This window comes from Equus przewalskii, chromosome 5, assembly GCF_037783145.1.
Source record: "Equus przewalskii isolate Varuska chromosome 5, EquPr2, whole genome shotgun sequence".
NCBI lineage: Eukaryota > Metazoa > Chordata > Mammalia > Perissodactyla > Equidae > Equus > Equus przewalskii.
Genome location: NC_091835.1, coordinates 69279982 through 69301127, shown reverse-complemented (window position 1 = coordinate 69301127; position 21146 = coordinate 69279982). Strand labels below are relative to the sequence as shown.

At 34.8% G+C, this 21146-nt stretch overlaps 2 protein-coding genes across 26 annotated transcripts in view; one reads left to right on the top strand and one right to left on the bottom strand.

Moving 5' to 3' along the window:
* Positions 1–8118, top strand: part of LOC103545897 (endogenous retrovirus group K member 9 Pol protein) — a 99639-nt gene extending 91521 nt beyond the window's left edge. Inside the window, exons 4-5 of the mRNA XM_070621330.1 lie at positions 890–967; positions 6233–8118. Of these exons, the coding sequence (XP_070477431.1) occupies positions 890–967; positions 6233–6270 (116 nt within the window). The 3' untranslated portion in view covers positions 6271–8118. The remainder of the gene's footprint in view (positions 1–889; positions 968–6232) is intronic.
* ATF1 (activating transcription factor 1) overlaps positions 3250–21146 on the bottom strand; it is a 47177-nt gene continuing 29280 nt past the window's right edge. For 20 of the 25 annotated variants that reach the window (XM_070621310.1, XM_070621326.1, XM_070621321.1 and 17 more), the window contains 4 exons: positions 14608–14738; positions 11378–11560; positions 11133–11292; positions 3250–4736 (listed from right to left, as the gene is read on the bottom strand). In XM_070621310.1, the coding sequence (XP_070477411.1) occupies positions 4592–4736; positions 11133–11292; positions 11378–11560; positions 14608–14738 (619 nt within the window). In that variant the 3' untranslated portion in view covers positions 3250–4591. Of the gene's footprint in view, positions 4737–8119; positions 8239–11132; positions 11293–11377; positions 11561–14607; positions 14739–21146 lie in introns of all 25 variants that reach the window. The other 5 variants (XR_011540430.1, XR_011540431.1, XR_011540432.1 and 2 more) reach the window with 1 other exon arrangement.

The following is a 21146-nucleotide window of genomic DNA, read 5'->3' as shown; positions in this document are numbered from 1 at the left end:
TCACCAAGCACAATGCTTTGTACATAGTTAATTCACAGAAATTATATTCAATTACTTATTTATGATGGCAATATGTAGTGGGCAAAGAAGTGATGTGGGCTTTTTCTTTTTAAAATTCATTGTTGGAAAATCTAAGTCAGTTTTGTTTAGTGTTTAATAAACTTAGCCTAAATTTTATTCACACGGTGTTTTCTGAATTAAAAAAATTTTTTGGCAAGCATTTTTTCCAGATGTGATATTAAATTCTAAGAGGTGGGGGCTGGCCCAGTGGCACAGCAGTTAAGTCCGCACGTTCTGCTTCTCAGCGGCCTGGGGTTCGCCGGTTCGGATCCCAGGTGTGGACATGGCACTGCTTGGCAAACACCATGCTGTGGTAGACATCCCACGTATAAAGTAGAGGAAGATGGGCACAGATGTTAGCTCAGGGCCAGTCTTCCTCAGAAAAAAAAGATGTCTGTTGAAAACAATGCTTTGATGCTTAGATTTTTCCCAAAACAAAGTATTAAATTACTATAGCTAAAATCCACACTAAGTTTTCTTTGGTCTGCTTGAATTTAGACTGGTTATTAAGGTACCATTTATGAACTTCTAAAAAAGATACAACTGGACATGTCATTTATGGATTCATGTAGCAAAAATAAAAACATGGACTGGATCCACACGAAATTCATGTTAGCGGTTTCCTTTAGGGAGGGACACTGGATTAGGGACAGAAAGGTGGGGAGTTCATCTGTGCATTTTTCTTCTTTAGAAAATGATCTGAAGTAAAGATAAAACGTTAACATTTGTTAATTCTGGATGGTGGGTGCACAAGGATTTGATATGTTCACTTGTGTAGTTTACTATACATTTTTCAAGTTTGTAAAACTTCTGTGATTTTAAAATACAGGTTGCCATCTAGTGGACACATTTAAACAGAACTTGAAAAACAGTGCAAAGCAGCTTTTCAGACTCTTCAACAACACAGGTAAGAAGGCACATTCTGGTAGTTAAGACCACAAGCTTTGGAGTTGATCAGATGCAGTTTTATTTACTGTGTGACCTTGGGCAAAATATCAAACCTCTGTGTGCCTTTGTGAGTTTGAACCCCAGACCCTCATTCCTTTAACAAACATTTTGGACCCCTCCTGAGACCCAGGTGAGCACTGCCCTAGACTGTGGGGATGCGGAAGAGAACAAAAGAGAGTCTCCCCCTAGAGTTCAATAAAGGGGTGTGTTGCCAGGGCAGGGGTTGGAGAAAGACTACTATTTTAGATTGAATGGTTGGAGATTAGGTTTAAATCCGAGATCCCTAGTTATTAATGCTCATATAACCTTAGGCAAGTACCAATGTCACAGGATGACATTAATATTTAAGTTCCACAAGAGCTATAACACTGCTTTGTTCATCACTCTTTTCCTAATAATGCTTGACATACAAAAAAGGCCTTCAAGAAACACTTGCTGAATGAATGAATGCCATTACTGTAATACAATTTCTGGTGCATAGTAAGCACTCGATAAATAGTAGATATTGAGGAAATGGTATGACTGTGTATATCATGTATGTGGGTAATCCTGGATTTACAGCAATTTAAATTGATACATATTTATATAACATACCAGTTAAAAACTGTTGTATACATTTATTGAAGACAGCAAACTACTACATAAATCCTGTCAATTTTGAGGGAAAGGATCTCAACCATGAAATGGCAAAGGCCTGATCTCTAAGGCCTACTGTTTGCCGCAAAGAAATTTACACTGACAAAAGGGGGGGTTCGATTTATCAATGTCTCTTTAAAAAAAGCAGTTAAATGACATCAATCTCCTCCAAATGACTCTCCCTCCAAGATTCCTGCCAAACTCTCCCCAGAGCAGCTTCAGAATTCCTCAGCCCTGATGTGTTCCTTCACTGTTTTATAATAAAAACAAGCAGTATTTATTAATAAACACCTACTTTGTATAAGAGTAAATAATGTTATGATTACTGCAATTAGATTTTGATATACTTTGACATTTTCTTTCACTATAACCCGTAACTTTTCCTTTAAATTAGCTATCAAGCCCTAAGTCAAATTTTACTGACTTTATCTCATTTACAGCATCTTTTCTGGGAATTTGAACTGCCATTACGACAACAACATAATTCCAAGCTGTAATATATATTTTTATATCCTTCCTATGTCTACAAATTTTAACTAGAGAAAACTACAGGTTTAATCAGTAACTTTGATTTAATTGCTGAATGAATAAACAAATATAGTAAGATTTCCAAAGCTCTAACACATGCCCATTTTTCATGTTCTATTCAATAAAATTAAAAGGTTATCTTATTTTATATGTTTAAGATGTATTCATGGGCAATAATGTATTTCCATCAATATAAGTTAATAAATTTAAGTAAAATAGTAAATTAAGATAAGGAAATAATTTCATTGGTCTGTTGCACTTTTGAAGTCTAATTTCAGATTTGGACTATAATCGTCTTTAAAATTTCATAAGCCCCACACACTGGATTCAAATCAGGAAAACATCTAGGAAGATAATTTGGTATACATTTATGGAATCATTGGTGATTTGCCCATGCCTGTGACATACAGCTAGACTAGGTAACTTGATCTAGTGAGCAAGGCCCTACACCCAAAGTCTGAAGGCAGCGGAGAGTTTACAAATATTTGTGGATGTCCCGCTGTTTGTTAAGGCACTAAGAGCCAGACTATCTCTGTTGCAGTCAAGCATAACATCTGCCCAATATATTATCTTTTAAAACACTCTTGATATAACCCAGTGACCCCATACCTCTTCATAGTCTTCACGACTAATGGGCCACTAGTTTGAGACTCTGCCTTTACACAAGGTAGTAAGTAATATAAGCAATCCCATTGGTGACCAGACATTTTTTTCTTTTCATCAACTGCTGCCAAGTGAATGGAGTCATATTTTGAAAGACCCTGTTAATGAAATTTTTCATTAGGATTAATCACAAATTTATGAATTGGGTTAAGATTTCTACATAACAGTCTCTGTAACTACATCCTCAATACTTGCAGAAGAAAAAAATTTAGCTATCTTTAGTTTATTATAATTGCTTCTGACTGAATAAAAAAATATAAACATACCCCCTCTTAAAATAGGTAGTGTAGACTAGAATGTAAATTTATCCTCATTTTAAAACTAGAAATGCATTATAGTTAGTATAATTAACAGAATGGCTATCAGGAAGCTTGTCATTCATATCTCAAGCAATATATTTTACATTCAGCAAACTTAATTTTATCAAATGTTCTTTAATTTCATAGACAATATGATACATATTGTATAAGAAGCACACAACAGTTTTGCAGTACAAAGTGTATACAAATTGGAATACAGAGGTTAAACACTGGTGTACTGACAGCATTTCTGAACTTTGGATAAACTGCATACAAAACTTACAATTCAAATATTAGCCAATCTGGAAACTTTACTTCCCATAATATAAAAATGATACTTTGAGAGATGCAAAATATTTTTTTTACTAAAACTATATAAACATTTAAAATAATCATTAAAAACTCAACTTTAGAATTTATAAAGATTAACTATAAAAATATATTGGCAGTCACTTTTCTTATAAATGTACCATTCACTACATTACAAAATAGTCTCTAACAGAAAATTGCCTTAACTGTACTATTTTAGAATCTGATAAACCTTACATTAAATCAGTTATAAAATCCTCTTGGAAAACTTTGGTATGTGTCTTTTCAGAAGGTTTTTGAAAAATACTCTAATATCATCTCAAGGGCCTGTAAACATTCCATTCTATTAAAGCACAACAGAGTAAGTAATTAATATTCAACTGCATACAGAATTACAGAATCAAAAACCAATTTATATCTGTAGAAAATCACCATTCCCAGAGTAACCAAAAAACAAACTATTTAAAAGTATCAAACTTTTAAACAGTTCTCTTTCCATTCTGATGAAAAATGTTATGAAATCACCGCACTCCATTCATGTACCTTAGACGCCTTGAGGACAAGGCCTCAAAAACCCTCTCGAGTCCAATAAACAAACTTTTAAAAACCCATTTAAAAAGACTTGACAATAAAACAAGAATAGATAATCAGAACACATAATTTATATATTGAGTTATGTATTAGCTTTTCTTTTATATTTGTAATTTAGAATTTATTGGCAGAAATAAAATACACACACACACACACACAAAATTGAAAAGGTAAATTTTAGGAAACAGTAAGAAATGCAAACCTACAGGGTAAATTGATTTATTTTTAAAAATTCAATTTACCAAATTTCATCTTATCTGCCATTTTTGGGTTATTGACAACTACTGTTAATTAGAAAATTCCAATTAGTGAAAGTTCACTTCCTGCTTCTTGAGTACGTTTAATTTTTACAGAGCTTCCAGTTGCGCCAGTAACTTCCTTGAGGTCATTCTCCGCTTCATCCTCTGTCACCAGATCTCTTGCATAAGATATCTTTGAGTTGCAAAAGCTAAATAAAAAGCTTCGTTGTTGACCTTTTAATTTATAAAACTCCACTAAAAAGAAAAGAAATCCATCTAATTTTTAGGCAAGTCCACAAAAATATTTTGTCTTAAGAATCAAACACTTTTATGGGAATAAAGATCCTTCAAAGTTTTTAACTCTTCTATTAGAGTTTTATTTTGATTTTCCAGGACTGCAACTCGATTTTCCAGGCATTTCACGTATTCTTTCTTCTTTCTGCGACATTCTCGAGCAGCTTCTCTAAATACAAGTATTAAAAACCAGTGTTAGAAAGAAGTTTACATTCTTTAAATGGTAAATATACTTCAGCAATTTTCCCTGATCTTTTTTCCTCATTTAAAAAATTAAGGTATCATCTATATACAGTGAAATACACAGATCTTAAGTGTAGAATTCAGTTTTGGCAGATACACATACCTGTAACCCACATGCCTATCAAGACATAGAACATCTGTATTGCCCCAGAAAGCTCCCTCATGCCCCTTCCTGATCAGTCTTGTCCCCAGGCAGCTACTGTTCTTATTTTTATCACCACAGATGAAGTTTTTCCTATTCTAGAACATCATATAACAGAGTCATATAGGACGTACTTTTGTGTCTCGTCTTTCACTCAGTATATTTTTGAGGCTCATCCAAGTTGCTGTGCAGTGGTTTGCTCCTTTATATTCTTGGGCATATTCCATTGTATGACTATCACCACAATTTGTTGATCCATACTCTTGGGCTGTTTCTAGTTTTAGCTGCTATGCATGTTCTTGTGCCAGTCTCTTTGTCAACATATATCCCACTTCTTTTGGCTAAATACCATGGAGTGAAATTTATGGGTCCTCTGGTAACTTTTTTGTCTGAGGAAGCCTGCCCCTGAGCTAACATCCGTGCCCATCTTCCTCTACTTTTATATGTGGGATGCCTACCACAGCATGGCTTGACAAGTGGTGCCACGTCCATACCCAGGATCTGAACCGGCGAACCCCGGGTCGCTGAGAAGCAGAACGTGCGATCTTAACCGCTGAGCCACCGGGCCAGCCCCGCTCTGGTTAACTTTTGACAGATTCTTTAATTTATATTTATCGAGTTTTAATTACAAACAGTGCTTGATACTCAGTTTTGTACATGTCTTCTTAGACTATTTCTATGAAGTCACATACAAATTTTATATACATATAGAAGTAAAAAGTATTGAGTATTTTTTTATAATATGTACTGTAGATATCTGCAACTTGCTTTTTTACACACACCATTTTAATGTTTCTATGGCGGTACACAGATCTTTGCCATGTGGACGTTTCATTGTTAATTAATTTTCATTTCCCTAACTACTAGTGAGATTGAGCATCTTTTTAAAAGTTTACTGGTCTTTTGGATCTGCTCTTATGTAAACTGCCTATTCACACCCTTCGTCCATTCATACCTTCTGCCCATTTTACAACTAGAAATTATTAGAAAGACAAACAACCTAAGAACTCTATGTGCATTATACATATTAATCCTTTATCTGTTTCTACATTATTTTCTAATCTCCCATTTGACTTCTGATATTTTTATATCTTATGCCATAATGGTCTTTTTTAGCATCTTTTTCTTGGCTGAGATTAAAATGCCATGCACTATGTATTTCTCTCTAAATTTTATTTTAAAGATTTTATCGCTTAATTTTTCACAATTAAGTTTTTAATCCAGCTGGAATTACTTTTATGTATGGTATAAAACAGGAGTCCAATTTAATTTTCTTCCAGATGTGGAGTTGACTGTGTCAGTGTTGTTTATTGAATAGTCATCCTCTACAAGTGTACTCAACTCGCACAAGAAGCTATTTCTGGGCTTTCTATCCTGTTTGTTAATGTTATTGTCTGTCCCTCTGCTGATACCACGTTTTGATTACAATGGCTTTAGAGTATGCTGCAATGCCTAACAAGATAAGTAACTTCTTTTTGTTTTTGACCATTCTTGGATACTTATTTCTTCCATGTAAACTTTGTTTATTTTGTCCAATTCCATAAAGATCTATAGAGATTCTAATTTGAATCACATTAAATATATATGTGAATTTTGGAAGAGTTAACATTTTATATTAACTGTCTTCATCCAAGAACACCGTAAGTTTTCTATTTGTTCAGATATTGTATTACCTCTTAGTTAGATTTTTTTAAATGTGGATCCTATGCCTTTCCTGTTAAGTTTACTAAGTATTTTATGGTTTTTGTCACTAAGATGAATGTAATATTACTTCCCATTATTATTTTCAAGATGGTAATTCATAGTAGAAAAACACTTTACTAAATTTCCTTATAAATTACTGTAGTTTTAAACCATTTTATTATGAAGTCGTATACACACAACAGATCGTATGTAGTACAGACTTAAGTTATGAAGCATATTAATAAAATGAACATATGTAAACCTAATACCCAATTTAATAAGAGAGAATATATCCATACTGCTGAAGGGCCCTCTGTTCTATTCCTTGATTCCATAATCCCCCTAGCCTCTTGCCCAAAAGCAATCACTAGTTTCAATCTTTTGCTTATTTTTATAGCTTTAGTACATATGTATATGCCCCTAAATTATTTATCATTTGGTTTGCTTATTTTTTTAGATTTATTATAAAATATCACACTGTATGTATTCTGCTGCAGCTTGCTTTTTTCACTCAACTTTATTTTTCTAATATTTATTCATGTTAATGTGACCATTCACTCAATCATTACAAAGGAACACTATTACATTGTATAAATATAGCCACAATTTATGTACCCATTCTGTTACTGATGGATATTTAGGTTGTTTCCTGATTTTTGCTCCTATTAACATTCTTATACATAATTCCTGCAAAAGTCTCTCTCAGTCACAAACACAGAGTAAAACAGCTGAATTCCACTGTTCCAAATCCTTGCCAACTCCTGGTTATACATTAAGATTTTTGTCACTTGGGTGGGGACAAATGGTATCCAAGTATGTGGTATTAATTTTCATTTCTTTGATTACTGATAAGGGTGAACAATGTTTCATATGATTATTAGCCACCTGTGTTTTCTGAGAAACGCCTATTCATATACTTTGCCAATTTTTTTTCTGTTGGGTTGAACTTTCCCTATTAATTTAGAAGATACTTATATGTCTTCAAACAAGTTTTTTTTGGTTAGATATGTTGCAAATATTTTTTATAGGTTTGAAGCTTATATTTTCACTTGTTTTATGTTATCTTTTGATGAACAGAAGTTATTTTTAATGAAGATTCATTAATCTTTTGTTAATGTTTGTGTGTGAGTTGTTTTAAGGAATCTTTTCCTATACCTGAAACCATTTAAGATTATATATTTTCACCTAAAAGTTATCAAATTTCATCTTTCACATTAATGCTTTTAAATGATGTCTGGAATGATTTTTGTGTACGGTGTGAGGAAGAAATCCAGTATTTTTTTCACATATAACTATTTATCCCAGCACCATGTACGAAGAGCCCTCCTTCCCCTAATCACCTGCCCTGTCATATCAGGTTCACGTGGTCATGGACCCGTTTCTGAGCTCTCTAATCTATTTCACTGGTCATTTTGTTTATCTCAATGCCAGTATCACACTATTTTAATTATCACAGCTTTAAATAAAACTTGATATCTCCTCACCTTATTCTTGTCTGGAATATTTTGGCTGTTCTTGGCCCTTTACTCTTCTATAAATTTTAGTATCAACTTGTCAGTTCTTCAAACAACCTGTTTGGGTTTTGATTGGAACTGCATTGTATCTATGGATCAATTGGAGGAAAAATAGTCATCTTTATAATACTGAGTTTCCATATCTATGGACATAGTATATTTCTCCATTTATGTGGATCTTCCTTAATGTCTTTCAAAAACATTTTAACATTTTTCCATAAATTTCCTGGACACCTTTTGTTAGATTTATTCACAGGTAGTATACTTGTTGATAATACAAATGGTATTTTAAAAATAATTACTAAACTCTTTATTGCTGATATAAAGAAATACAATTGATTTTTGAAAACTGATTTTATATCTAGCAACCTTATAAACTCATTACTTCTCTAATATTTTTTAAGTTCATTTGCTTTTTCTTTCTTAGGCAATCTATAAAAAACAGTAAGAGTTTTACTTCTTTCATTTAAATCCTTTTAATTTTTTTCCCTTTTTTTACTTTTTTACTAAATTGGCAAGAATTTCTAGCACAATGTTGAAGAGAACTGGTTCTTTTTCAAGCTTTCAAATAAACAGTTTGTAAATGTAGATATTCTAAGCAGATGAATATATCTTTGCTAATAATAACAATTTTTCTTTTCCCAATTTTTTTTTTGGTGAGGAAGATTGGCCCTGAACTAACATGTCGCCAATCTTCCTCTTTTTGCTTTAGGAAGACTGTCGCTGAGCTAACATCTGTGCCAGTCTTCCTCTATTTTTTGTATATGGGACACCACCACAGCATGGCTTGATGAGTGGTGTGTAGGTCTGTGCCTGGGATCAGAACCTGCGAACCCCAGACAGCTGAAGAGGAGTGCACGAATTTAACCACTTTGCCACTGGGCCAGCCCATGTTTTTATCATTTTTTTTTTTAAAGATTTTATTTTTTTTCCTTTTTCTCCCCAAAGCCCCCAGGTACATAGTTGCATATTCTTAGTTGTGGGTCCTTCTAGTTGTGGCATGTGGGACACTGCCTCAGCGTGGTTTGATGAGCAGTGCCATGTCTGCACCCAGGATTCGAACTGACGAAACACTGGGCCGCCTGCAGCGGAGCGCGCGAACTTAACCACTCGGCCACGGGGCCAGCCCCTTGTTTTTATCATTTTTATAGTCTCTTGATCTTTGATGATTTTCAGTGACATCCTTTTTTTCTTTAAATATAGCAGGCGTACTTCTTTCCCTTTCTCCATTAGATAACTGAAGACTTTACAAAACTCGGTCATTTGTCTGCCCTTTCTGCTTGCTGACTCTTGTTCCTGAAAGGCAGTGTAGTATTATCTAAGACTTCGGACTCTGAAATCTGGACCTGTGAGTTTAAACCCTACCTCTACCACTTGCTATACAATGCAACCTTGGGCAAGTACCTTAACCTCTCTAGGCCTCAGTTTCCTCATCTCAAAAAAAAAAAAGAAATAGTATTGTGAAAATTACGTAAATGCTTGGCACATATTATGCAGCCCTAATTCCTTGGGTAGCCTGTGATTTTTTCAATTTGTATTTGTTAGAACTCAATGTACAAGAATTCATTAAAGCCTGTGTTGAGATTGCTTTCTTTTAAGCAATTGGGGGCGCTATGGACCCAGACCCATTTTTAAACTACAATTCTCAGTTTATGGGTGTAGCACTTTTTGGGTTTTGACCTCATGAAGAATCATCTCTGATCTAGTTCCCCAGCCTGCATAGGCCCCAGGCTCTGTCCCTAGTCCCCTCTGCATACCAAAGCCATACCAAGCACAAAGATCTGAATTTATCTCTGGGAGATCTAGGGGCTGCTTCAGTGCTTATTAACCTCCTGATCTTGTGCTTCTGGTTCCTCCATAAACTCAAGAGATTCTCTTACCTCCCTGCGGGCTCATCCAATCATTTAAAAGGAGGTTTTTATATTTCATCAAGCTTTCAAAAATATTATGTAGCTGAGGTCATATTCTCAGAAAGAGAAGTCTCATTCAAGTAATTTTTTAGAAGACTTTTGGGTTTCCTAAGTACACAAACATATCATCAGCGAAGAAAGACAATTCTTCTTTTCTAATATTTACGTAACTTATTTCATTTCCTTATCTTACTGTGTTTGTTGGAACCTCTAAAACAACACAATCCCTGCCTTGTTATCAAGTTCATTTACATTGATGCTCGCTCTTAATTTTTAGTAAAGAAACATTTTATCTTGAAGTAATTAAATGCATCCATCTGGTCCTTTTATGGTAATTTTTATTGCTGTAGAAGATTATCCTTTTATTCTAATTTTCTAACATTGGTGAGGAGCAGAAAATAGAATCCTAATGTAATTTTTAAAAATTTGTTGTATCTGTGGCTATTTATCCTTTTTTGTTCCTATTAGTTTACTGGTGTCTTTTCTCTTTTTTTCCCCCTGAACACTTTGCAGAGGCAAAAGCGTTATATTCTTTTTCTCAAAGAACCAGTGGTTTTTCATGCCTGATGTAAGAATAGTGCATATAGCAATGTTTAAAATACATTTAACATGAAAGTAAATGTTTCTGGGGGTTAAATTACTGCTGTGTTTTCATAATCAAAATTTATTTTTAAGAGCATTTGTGTGTCAGTAAGTATAGTAGGTATTATGCAGAATTCCATTAATTCTTTGCTCTTTTTGCTATAGTCAACGGCAAGCAGCAAATTATTTTTATTTGACTTTGTCAACCCAACAAGAACAAAGTATCTTGTTTGAAAAGCTTTGGTTAACAGTGCTATTCAAAGCACACAATAAAAATGGAAGCACTTTAGGTTATATATTAACTGAAGAGATTGAGCAATGGGACTCACTGACCCACTGGAAATGAACTAGACATAATCTAACACTCAGTAAAATAAAGTTGATATAAACCTCTCCCCTCATTTCTAATATACAATTCCAGTTAACATCTGATTATGTTTCAAGATTTGCAAAAACATTATCCATTCTGGCAGTATAATTTTACTACCTACCTGTTTTTCATCAACCTTATTTCTCTTTTCAATTGGGGGTCATCTGTCTTAGTTGTCTGAGATGTAAGAGTCACAGGAGATGTCATCACCACAGTTTGTGGCAGTGAAGTAGCTGAAGGTGTGGTACGGATCTGATATGTCTGCATATCACCTGATGCAGCTGTGTGGTCAGAAGAATGAATTAATTCATAAGTGTCTTTGAAAGAACTTTGAGATGCTTTCCATAGACACTTACGCATACTTACTTTGTACAACCACCTGGTTGCTGGGCACAAGTATTTGCTGTCCATCAGAGGTCTGTGCATACTGGAGAATTGTTGTACCTTGCTGAGTACTGCCTGAATTTGTCATGGTTAATGTCTGAAGTCCCTGTACTCCATCTGTGCCTGGACTGGCCAGCTGTAAGGCTCCATTTGGGGCAATGGCAACTTTAACCAAAGAGAGAACATAGCTATTGTAAGGCTATACAATACACTAATTGCAAAGGATTGGTGAAAAAAACAAACACTACTTATTAAAACAGGTTTGAAAGTAGTTCCACTTGATAACTATTGACTACCTTGGGTAAAGTATATGTAAAAGAAATAAAACAGCATTTCTTAATAAAATTTTATAGTTCAGATGCACTAATCTTAAATTTAGACTCAAATTGTCCAATACAACTGATTGGTCAAAACACATTTTGGGCTCTATGGAGCACTCCATGCTAATTGATAATGCTGTCACAGAAGTTCTGGGGGCGTTAGAAGAGGGGACCAATGGCTAACTTTTAAAGGAAAAATAAGTAGAAGGAAACATTAACATAGTTTGTAATTTTTGTTCAAACGAAGCATTAAAAAGATTGTAACTTAAGAACATTTTTGAATAGACAAGTGTGCCTATGGGAAAAAATTCAAATAGGATGAAAGGTTACATAATGAAAAAATAAATCTTCATACTGTTTCTTAGCTCCTCTCTAGTGGTAACCACTGTTAAACATATTAAATGTTATTTACTTAAGTCATATTTTAAAAATGTAATCTATTATCACCAATAAAGTTAAGTCATCAGAAAGCCACTATATAGATCACATTACTAAGCTCCTCACATGCATTTTTTACTGAATTATACTTATGTTAATGCTTTCCCCTCAAACCTTAAATGAAACACCCATAAGGCATGATCAAATAGAAAACATTTTAGCGTTATGCAATTCCCACATAATAAATCCCCTTTAGAATCTAATGTCTCATCTCTGTACTTTCTTTTCAGATTATAATTATGCAACATTTGTTTTTCCTGTTATGCTTTGGCTACCAGGAAGCCAAAATATACTTTGTGTGTGTGTTTTAATTGAAAATAGCTTTTTCAGGAGTTTCTAATTATCCCTCCCCAACTATAACACAACAAATATTCCACGTACTTTAATTTATATGACTTTAGAAGACATTAAAATTTTTTAGATGCAGAGATTTGTTTTAAACTTATATTAGCAATCGCTTTCGATCTCCTTTCCTGCAATACACATATATATTTATAGAAGTAAAAAGTTCCATTATCTATCCCTATTTATTCCACTGGCCACTTCCCACTCCATTCTTCCTAATCCTTTCATATGCTCATATAGACTGATATATTAATATATATCAAAATGTGTATCTAAACACACATATGTATAAATACACATCTTTTGATATTAAGTATATGTGATAATACAGAACCATTTTCATTGTTGCAACATATCTTCCTGTTCTTACTTAACATGTGTATTTACCTGGTTGAATTTACTCTAAAGTTGCACTGTCTGATATGGTAACCATTAGCCACAAATGGTTATTTAACTAAAATTAAACAAAATAAAAAATTAAGTTCCTCAGTCTCACCAGACACATTTCAAGTGCTCAACAAGTCACACACAGCTTAGTGGCTACCGTACTGGACCATGCAGACGTAGAACATGTCCGTCATCAGGGAAGTTCTATTGGATCATGCTGCCCTAAATACTACCTTGCGTTGCACTTACTTCAATTATAACATGAAATATTAGCCTAAGTTTCTATGTAGTTTTCATAATTCTAATTTTTAAGGGTTTTAGAATAATAATATAGATTAATATATCATAAATAATTTTTAACTTGCAAATATGCTGCCTTAAAATTTTTTTTAGAAATTAATTTTTTTGCATATGGTAAAAAAAAAAATTGTATTGTTTAAAATGAAAGTAAACCTCCCAACTGCCTCTGATCTCTGCTCCCAAATTTCCTTCCTTGCAACCACTGTTACTGGTTTCTTATGTGTCCTCACAGAGGTATTTTATATATATTCTTTAAGTCATTCATTCACAACAAATTTTACTGAAAGCCTATTATGTGACAGGCCCTGTGTGCCAAGGATACAGCTGTGAACAAGACAAAGCTGTTTCCATCAAAGAACTTACATTCCTTGAGAAGAGATCATAAATAAGCCAGTCTACATTACGTATAATCTATAATTAAGCTAATATGGATTCTTTTGGTAATTATAAATAAATGCTATAAAAATATAAGAAATGAAAGAAAACTAAAGGGAGAAGCAACATATTTTAAAAGGAGTAGTCTCTTTGAGGAGGTGACACAAGCATAGCATAGCAGAAGTGAGGATGCAAGCCCCGGGAGAAGAACATGTCAGGCGATGGGGATAACTCCAACGATCTGGAAACAAGCTTCACATGTTTGAAGAACAGCAAGAAAGTCTGTGTGGCCAGAATGCCATCAAGGGGCAGATGAGATGAGATCAGAGTGGTAGGCAAGGCCAGATCCTGAATGTAATGCCTTGCGTGTGATGGAAAAGTCACTGGAGGATTTTGAGCAAGAGTGGTGTGATCTAATTGACATTTAAATAAATTGCCTTGGTGGCAGTATGGAAACCTATGAGAGCAAGAACGGAAGCAAGACGACCAGTTGGACCCTTCTGCAATAATTCAGATGAGAGTGTAGACCAAGGTGTTGCGATGACTGGAGATGGCGAGAGGCAGTCAGACGGGACATGGATTTTGTGGCAAGAGCCAGTCAGACTTCAAGAACAGGGATTAGGAGCGGCAGGAGAGATTCTCTACAAATGGACAGCACCAAGTGATTCTTGGGGTGATGGGATTACATCTTGATTGTGGTGGTGGTTAGACAACTCCATGTATTTGTCAAAACTCATAGACTTATAGCTGAAATTAAGTGTAATCATTGATAAGCTCTGTATCACTTACAAGCTGTGTGACTTTAGGGACATTATCTAACTCTCTAAGCCTCAGTTCCCTCATAAATAGGTAACTGCCTAACTCACAAAGTTGTTGTAAGGAGTAAATGAGATAATGCTAAAAAAGTATTTTACATTACTTCTGGCTCAAAATGTTATCCTTTAGTAATCACCACTATTAAAGTACGACAGTCCTTCTACGCACCACTTCTTTACACGAAGTTAGTTTTTGTATGTCTATAATGTGGAAATTTATTCCTATACGTACTGTACTGTCCGGTGCTAGTCTGATAGATGGGAGTTGGAACAGACATAGAAGTGACAGCCGAAACTCCAGGGTTTTCTCCGTCTCCTTTTCTGCCCCGTGTGTCTTCAGAAGATAGGTCTTTTAAAATTTTTCTGTGAAAAACAGAACTCTATTAATGTTGGTAATGAGAACAGCTTTACAAAAAGAAATTGCTAAACCTTTTTCAATCTCAGGTTAAAAGTACAATAAGCTACTAGACACCTCAATTGTTGTGTCAAGGAATCATTTTGTTTAGCAAATCCTATTATAATGAAGTACTGTAGGCAAATATATTTTAGTTTATGGCTACCTGAAAAGAAAAACTGAACAAATACTCATACAGAGTAGCTTTCAACGTACAAGGCCCTTGGAGAGATATGAAATGTCTCTTCCCCCTACAAGAGAGAGGGCTCCGTTGTGAGGTATTTCATTAATTAACAAGGTACTATTCATTTTCTAAATAGTGTTAGTGACCTTCATTTAGAAAGATCAAATTTAATTTTTCAACCTACAACCTTAGAGTGGAAGAGAAACTCATAGTTCTCAGGAAGAAACAATGAGATTAGAAATACTACTACAAAATGCAGAGAGTATCAGTGATAAATAAAACTGCTTATTTTAACACGAAGTAAATATATCCCACAGGCATCCCTCAGACTTGGTAAATGGGGCTCATGACGGGAATAAGAGGATGGAAAAAGATTGCTTGCTGAGAAGAAGGGTCTTCCAAAACACAGTGGGAGTGAAGGAAGAAATAAGCATTTTTTGTTTCTAGGGGGGAGAAAAAAGAAAAAAAGAAATGCTTACTCAAGAATTCCATGTTCATTGTAGAAAAATCAGAAACACTGAAATACTTATGTGAAAACAACAACACAAGAATCACAAAGGAAAAAAACCCTTTAGCATGAAAAGGGATCTTTTGTGTTATCTGTATCAATCTTCTAGCCAATGCAGGAATTCCCTCTCTAACACTCCTAACAGCCCCTACTTCTAGGAATAAGGCATCTCCAATCTCCAAAAAGCAAACCATTCAATTACTGAACAGGTAGAGCCCTTCCTTATTCAGACGCAAAGCTGGTTCCACCCAGTGAAGCTAGAGAAATTTAAGCTTAACCCTGATTCTGTATCCATGCCCTACTTTGCAATATTTGACAATTGCTACAGGTCTTCTGTATTCGAGGCCAAATAATTTTAGTTCAGTAAATAGTTTTAGTTTAGTTCTTACACTTGCAGACTGTATTAACCTAAGTTCCACCTAGAGAATAAAGGAGGTGGCAGTCCCATAGGACTCTGTGTTAGGCATTTGTAGAAGAGTCACAGTGGTTCCTAAACCTGCTTATGTACTAGAATCATCTGGAGAGGTTTATCGAATCCAGATAGGTGAGCCGGTGAGGAGAGAGCTCCAGAATCCTCTTAACAAGCTGCCTACACGGTCTTAATGCAGCCAGCCAAGCATGAGACTATGGAATGCTGTGCCCATTTCTTTTTCAATTTTTAGTTATGAAACATTCTGAGCATAAAGAAAAACACAGAAAATAAAATATCTATAAACCATATACCAGGAATCAACAGATGCTAATATTTTGCCATATTTGCTTCAGAGATCTTTTTTTTTAATTAAGATTACGATAGTTTACAACCTTGTGAAATTTCAGTTGTACATTATTGTCAGTCGTATTGTAGGTGCACCACTTCACCCTTTGTGCCCTCCCCCGACCTCCCCTTTCCCCTGGTAACCACCAATCAGTTCTCTTTGTCTACATGTTTAACTTCCACCTATGAGTGGAATTATACAGAGTTCGTCAGACATCTTATTTTTAATAGGAATTAAGTTACAGATATACCAAAATGTCACCACCCAATCCTTTTCCTTTCTCTTCTCCCTCCTCAAAGAGTACCATTATCTAAAAGTGTTGCATATCATTCCCATATGTATTACTTTATTTTTTACTACAGAGCATTTAGAGATAATATTTACCATTGATTTGTGTTCTTCCTCATCCTCCTGACTCAACCTTGGAGAGAGCCTTAGGGAGCCGTTTTTGGGACTTCTCTATCTATATTTTTTCTGGTGATCTCATCTGTCCCATGGTATACTGATGATCCTTCAAATGATATTTCCCCAACCTCTCTCCTGACTCCTAAATCCAATTGTGTATTGAATACTTCCATTTAATAGGCACCTCAAACTTAACAGATCCAAAATCTAATGTCAGATATCCTTCTACTCCTGGCAGTCTTCCCTATTTCAGTAAATATCAACTCCATTCTCCAAAAATTTTGGAATCAATCTCTCTTTCTCATAACCTGTATCCAATTCATAAGCAAATCTGTCTTTATCTTAAAAATAGATCCAGAATCTTACTCACGCTCATTCCCTCCACTGCTGCACCCGAGTCCGTGCTACCAGCAACTCTTGACCGTACAGCCTCAGTCGCCTCTACAGGTCCTCCTGTAGCTACCCTTCCCTTGCTACAGTCTACTCTCCACAGAGCACCAGTCACCTTTTTAAAATGTCAGATAAATCACTCGTCTGCAGTGGCTCCCTATCTCGGAATAAATGGCATGGCCTACAAGGCTATAACTTGTCCCCTATGACCTCTTCAACCTCAAGTTCAACCTCTTTTTATATTAATTTTTTCTCCCCCCAACTTATTATAGGATTATCAATTTTATTGATTTTTTCAAAGAACCAGCTTTCAGTTATACTGATTATCTCTATTAGTTTTCTCTTTTTAAGTTCATTGACTTCTGCTCTTCATCTCTATTATTTCCTTTCTCCTGCTTGCTTTGAGCTTATTTTACTTTTCCCCCCATAGTTTCTTAAAGTGGAAGCTTAGATTATTGAGACTTTTCTTCTTTTATAATATAAACATTTAATGCTATAAATTTTCCTTTAATTATTTCCCACCGACTTAATTACATCCCAGAAATTTTGTTATTTTGTATTTTCATTTTCATTCAGTTAAAAATATTTTCTAGGGGCTGGTCCAGTGGCACAGCAGTTAAGTGCGCACTTTCCGCTTCGGCGGCCCGGGGTTCGCTGGTTTGGATCCCAGGTGCGGTCATGGCACCTCTTGGCAAGCCACGGTGTGGCAGGCATCCCACATATAAAAAGTAGAGGAAGATGGGCAGGGTTAGCTCAGGGCTAATTTTCCTCAAAAAAAAAATTTTTTTCTAGCACAACCAGAGACACTCACAACTAGAATAGACAACTATATACTGGGGGTCTTTGGGGAGAAGAAAAAAAAAAAGATTAGCAACTGTTGTTAGCTCAGGTGCCAATCTTAAAAAAAAAAAAAATCCTTTAAAAAATATATATTTTCTAATTTCTATTAAGATTTCCAGTTTGGTCTATGGATTATTTCTAAGTGTGATGTTTAATTTCCACATGTTTGAAGATTTTCCTGTTGTCCTTCTGTCATTGGTTTTTATTAGTCTAATTGTTGGTTTTATTACTTATTGCTTTTTATTAGTTTACTGGTTTTATTAGTCCAATTCAAATGTGATCAGAGAACATACTTTGCATGATTTCAATTCTAAATTTGTTAAGGTTTGTTATGACCCAGGAGGTGTCTTTCTTAGTGGTTGTTCTTTGTGCACATGGGTGAAGCGTTCTAAAAATGTCAACTAGATCTCGCTGGTTGATGGTATTGTTCAGTTCTTTTGTAATCTTGCTGATTTTCTGACTACAAGTTCTGTTGTATACTGAGGCAGGTGTACTGAAATCTTCAATTGTAACTGTAGATTTGTTGATTTTGCTTTTCAGTTCTCTTACTTTTTGAGACATGTATTTTGAAGCTCTGTTATTAGGTACATACACATTTAGGATTGTTATAGCTTCTTGGTGAACTGACCCCCTTATCTCTGGTAAATTTTATTTGACCTGAAGTCTATTTTGTATGATATTAATATAGTCACTTCAGTTTTTATTATATTTCTATTTCTCTTGGGTATGGAAGTAGGGGCTCTTAAGGTAAATATGTTCAGCATTTTGAAGAACTGCCAGACTGTTTCCACAGCGACTGTCCCATTTTACATTCTCATTAGCAATGTGTGAGGGTTCTAATTTCTCAACATCCTTACCAACTATGTCTTCTTTGATTTTAGGCATCCTAGTGGGTCTGAAGTGGTATCAAGGTTTTGATTTGCATTTACCTAATGATAAATGATGGTGAATATTTTTCATATACTTACTGATCCTTTGTATATCTTCTTTGGAGAATTGTTTATTCAAATCCTTTCCACATTGTTTAATTGGGTTATTTGTCTTCATATGTAGTCTTCTGGTTGATTAATGTGGGATGTCTTTTCATTTATTTATATCTTTTAAAATTTCTTTCAACAAGGTTTTGTAGTTTTCAATGTACAAACTACAGGCACTTGAGCCACAGTCTGTCCTATATATAGTTCAGTTCTCAAAGTCTAGGTATGCTAGGGAAGCCCATTTTTATTCCTTATTTGCTAAAAATTTATGAATGGGTGCTGAATTTTATCAAATACTTTTTCTGAATTTATTGAGTCGATTATATATTGTTTCTGCTGATTCTCACTTATGGTTGTTTATTTCCTTGTACTTTTGATGATTTCTGACTATGAATTTACATTTGGTTGATCCTAATCTCTAGTAGTCCAGAAAGCTTACTTGGGGAAGCTTCCTTTCAGATGTTCTAGCCTCCTGCAGTAATCCCAGCTTAGTACAGAAATCTCAGGTTCAGAGGTTTTCATGCTTGCTTCTGCTTATCATTCTGGTTTCAGCTCAGGTATCTGTATTATATGGTTTTTATGTTTTCAGGGGAGTGATAAGAGATTTCTATTATTTCCTATAAATGCACAACACATTAACAAGTATTTTATCCACGAACTAACTCTTTTGCGCTGGGAGAGTCCAACCATTTGGAAATTAAACCTTCTATTTGTATTCTTTTGGTGATTGCCCCCAACAGTCTAAGGCAAGTCTAAAGGTAATCAATACAAGACTGCAATAGGCCATTCTTGTCTTACATGTTTCTGCCTGGAACATTTCTTTCCATTTTGTTTCTAAACTAGCCAAATTCATCATTATCATTGTTCTAAAAAAGTCAATGGTAACTTATATGAATATCTTAGTTCACCATTCTTTCTTACATTCACATTCTTTCCATTTAGTTTCATTTTCTTCTTCCTGAAGAATACATTCTAGTAATTTCTTAAATCAGTTTGAAATGATTTTTATTTCACCATTGTTTTTGAGTGACTGTTTGCGTGGGTATAGAATTCCAGGCCAACAGTTACTTTCTGTTGGCACTTAAAGATTTTAGTTCATTGTCTTCTAACGTTATCATTCAAAAATCTGTTGTCAGTGTAATGATCACTTCTTTCTAGGTAATTTGTCTTTTCTCCTTGGAAACTTTTAAGATCTTATTTTTATCTTTGATGTTCTCCAATTTTAGTTCATAAGAAACATGTAGATATAGGTTTATATTAATTTATCTTTTTGAGGACTCTGTTTTCTAAAGCTGAGAAATTCATGTCTTAGAAATTTCTGTCATTACCTTTTCTCTCCTAGAGAGAAAAGCAGCTGGAAGTGCTCTTCCACATTCTCTCCTTTTGGAAGTATTATTAGATGTATGTTGTATGTTGGACCTTCTCACTCTACCTTCCATGTCTCTTAACTTCTCTTGATCTTTCTGTGATCCATTCTAGGTTAATTTACTCAGAGCTGTTATCTTCCAGTTCCCTAATTCTCTCTTAAGTTATATCTAGTCTGCTTAAAATTTATTTAAAATTCCTCAATAGACTTTAGCAATTATACTTTTCATTTCCAGTAGTTTTACTCAGTTATTTTTTAAATCCCCCCTAATCTCTTATCCTAGTGTTAGGGTTTTGATTCCTTCTTTATATCTTTAATAATTCAAATTATACTTATATTCCCTGATAATTTTATTATCTGAAGTTCTTTAGGGGTTTAATTCTGTTTATTGTATCTGCTGATGCTTGCTAACAATGGACTACTTCTTTCAGCTTTTAGCAGTTTCAGATTATCTTTTTAGTAGGGTTTATTTTTACCCCAAAAAATTCACAGACAAAATTCTGTCTGTTCATTAATTATTTATTCAATAGAGTCCAAATTGCTTAACATGGTGACAAGGTTCTAAGTGATCTGCCTCCTCTTTACCTTTTCTGGCTAAACCTCCTCTTCCTCCCTGCACTTTAAGTTCCCAGTTCCCAGAACAGGCCAACCTCCTTCCTATCATACAGTCCACCTTTGATTACACAGTTCCCTCAGCATAAGCAGCTCTTTTCCTTCCCTACAAAACCCTTTCCTGCCCTTGTTTCACAAAATTTATCAGGTTGGTGGTAATCCAAATCACATTTTTTTTTCTTAAAGACTTTATTTTTCCTTTTTCTCCCCCAAGCCCCCTGGTACATAGTTGTATATTCTTAGTTGTGGGTCCTTCTAGTTGTGGCATGTGGGATGCCACCTCAGCATGGTTTGATGAGCGGTGCCATGTCCGCGTCCAGGATCTGAACTGGTGAAA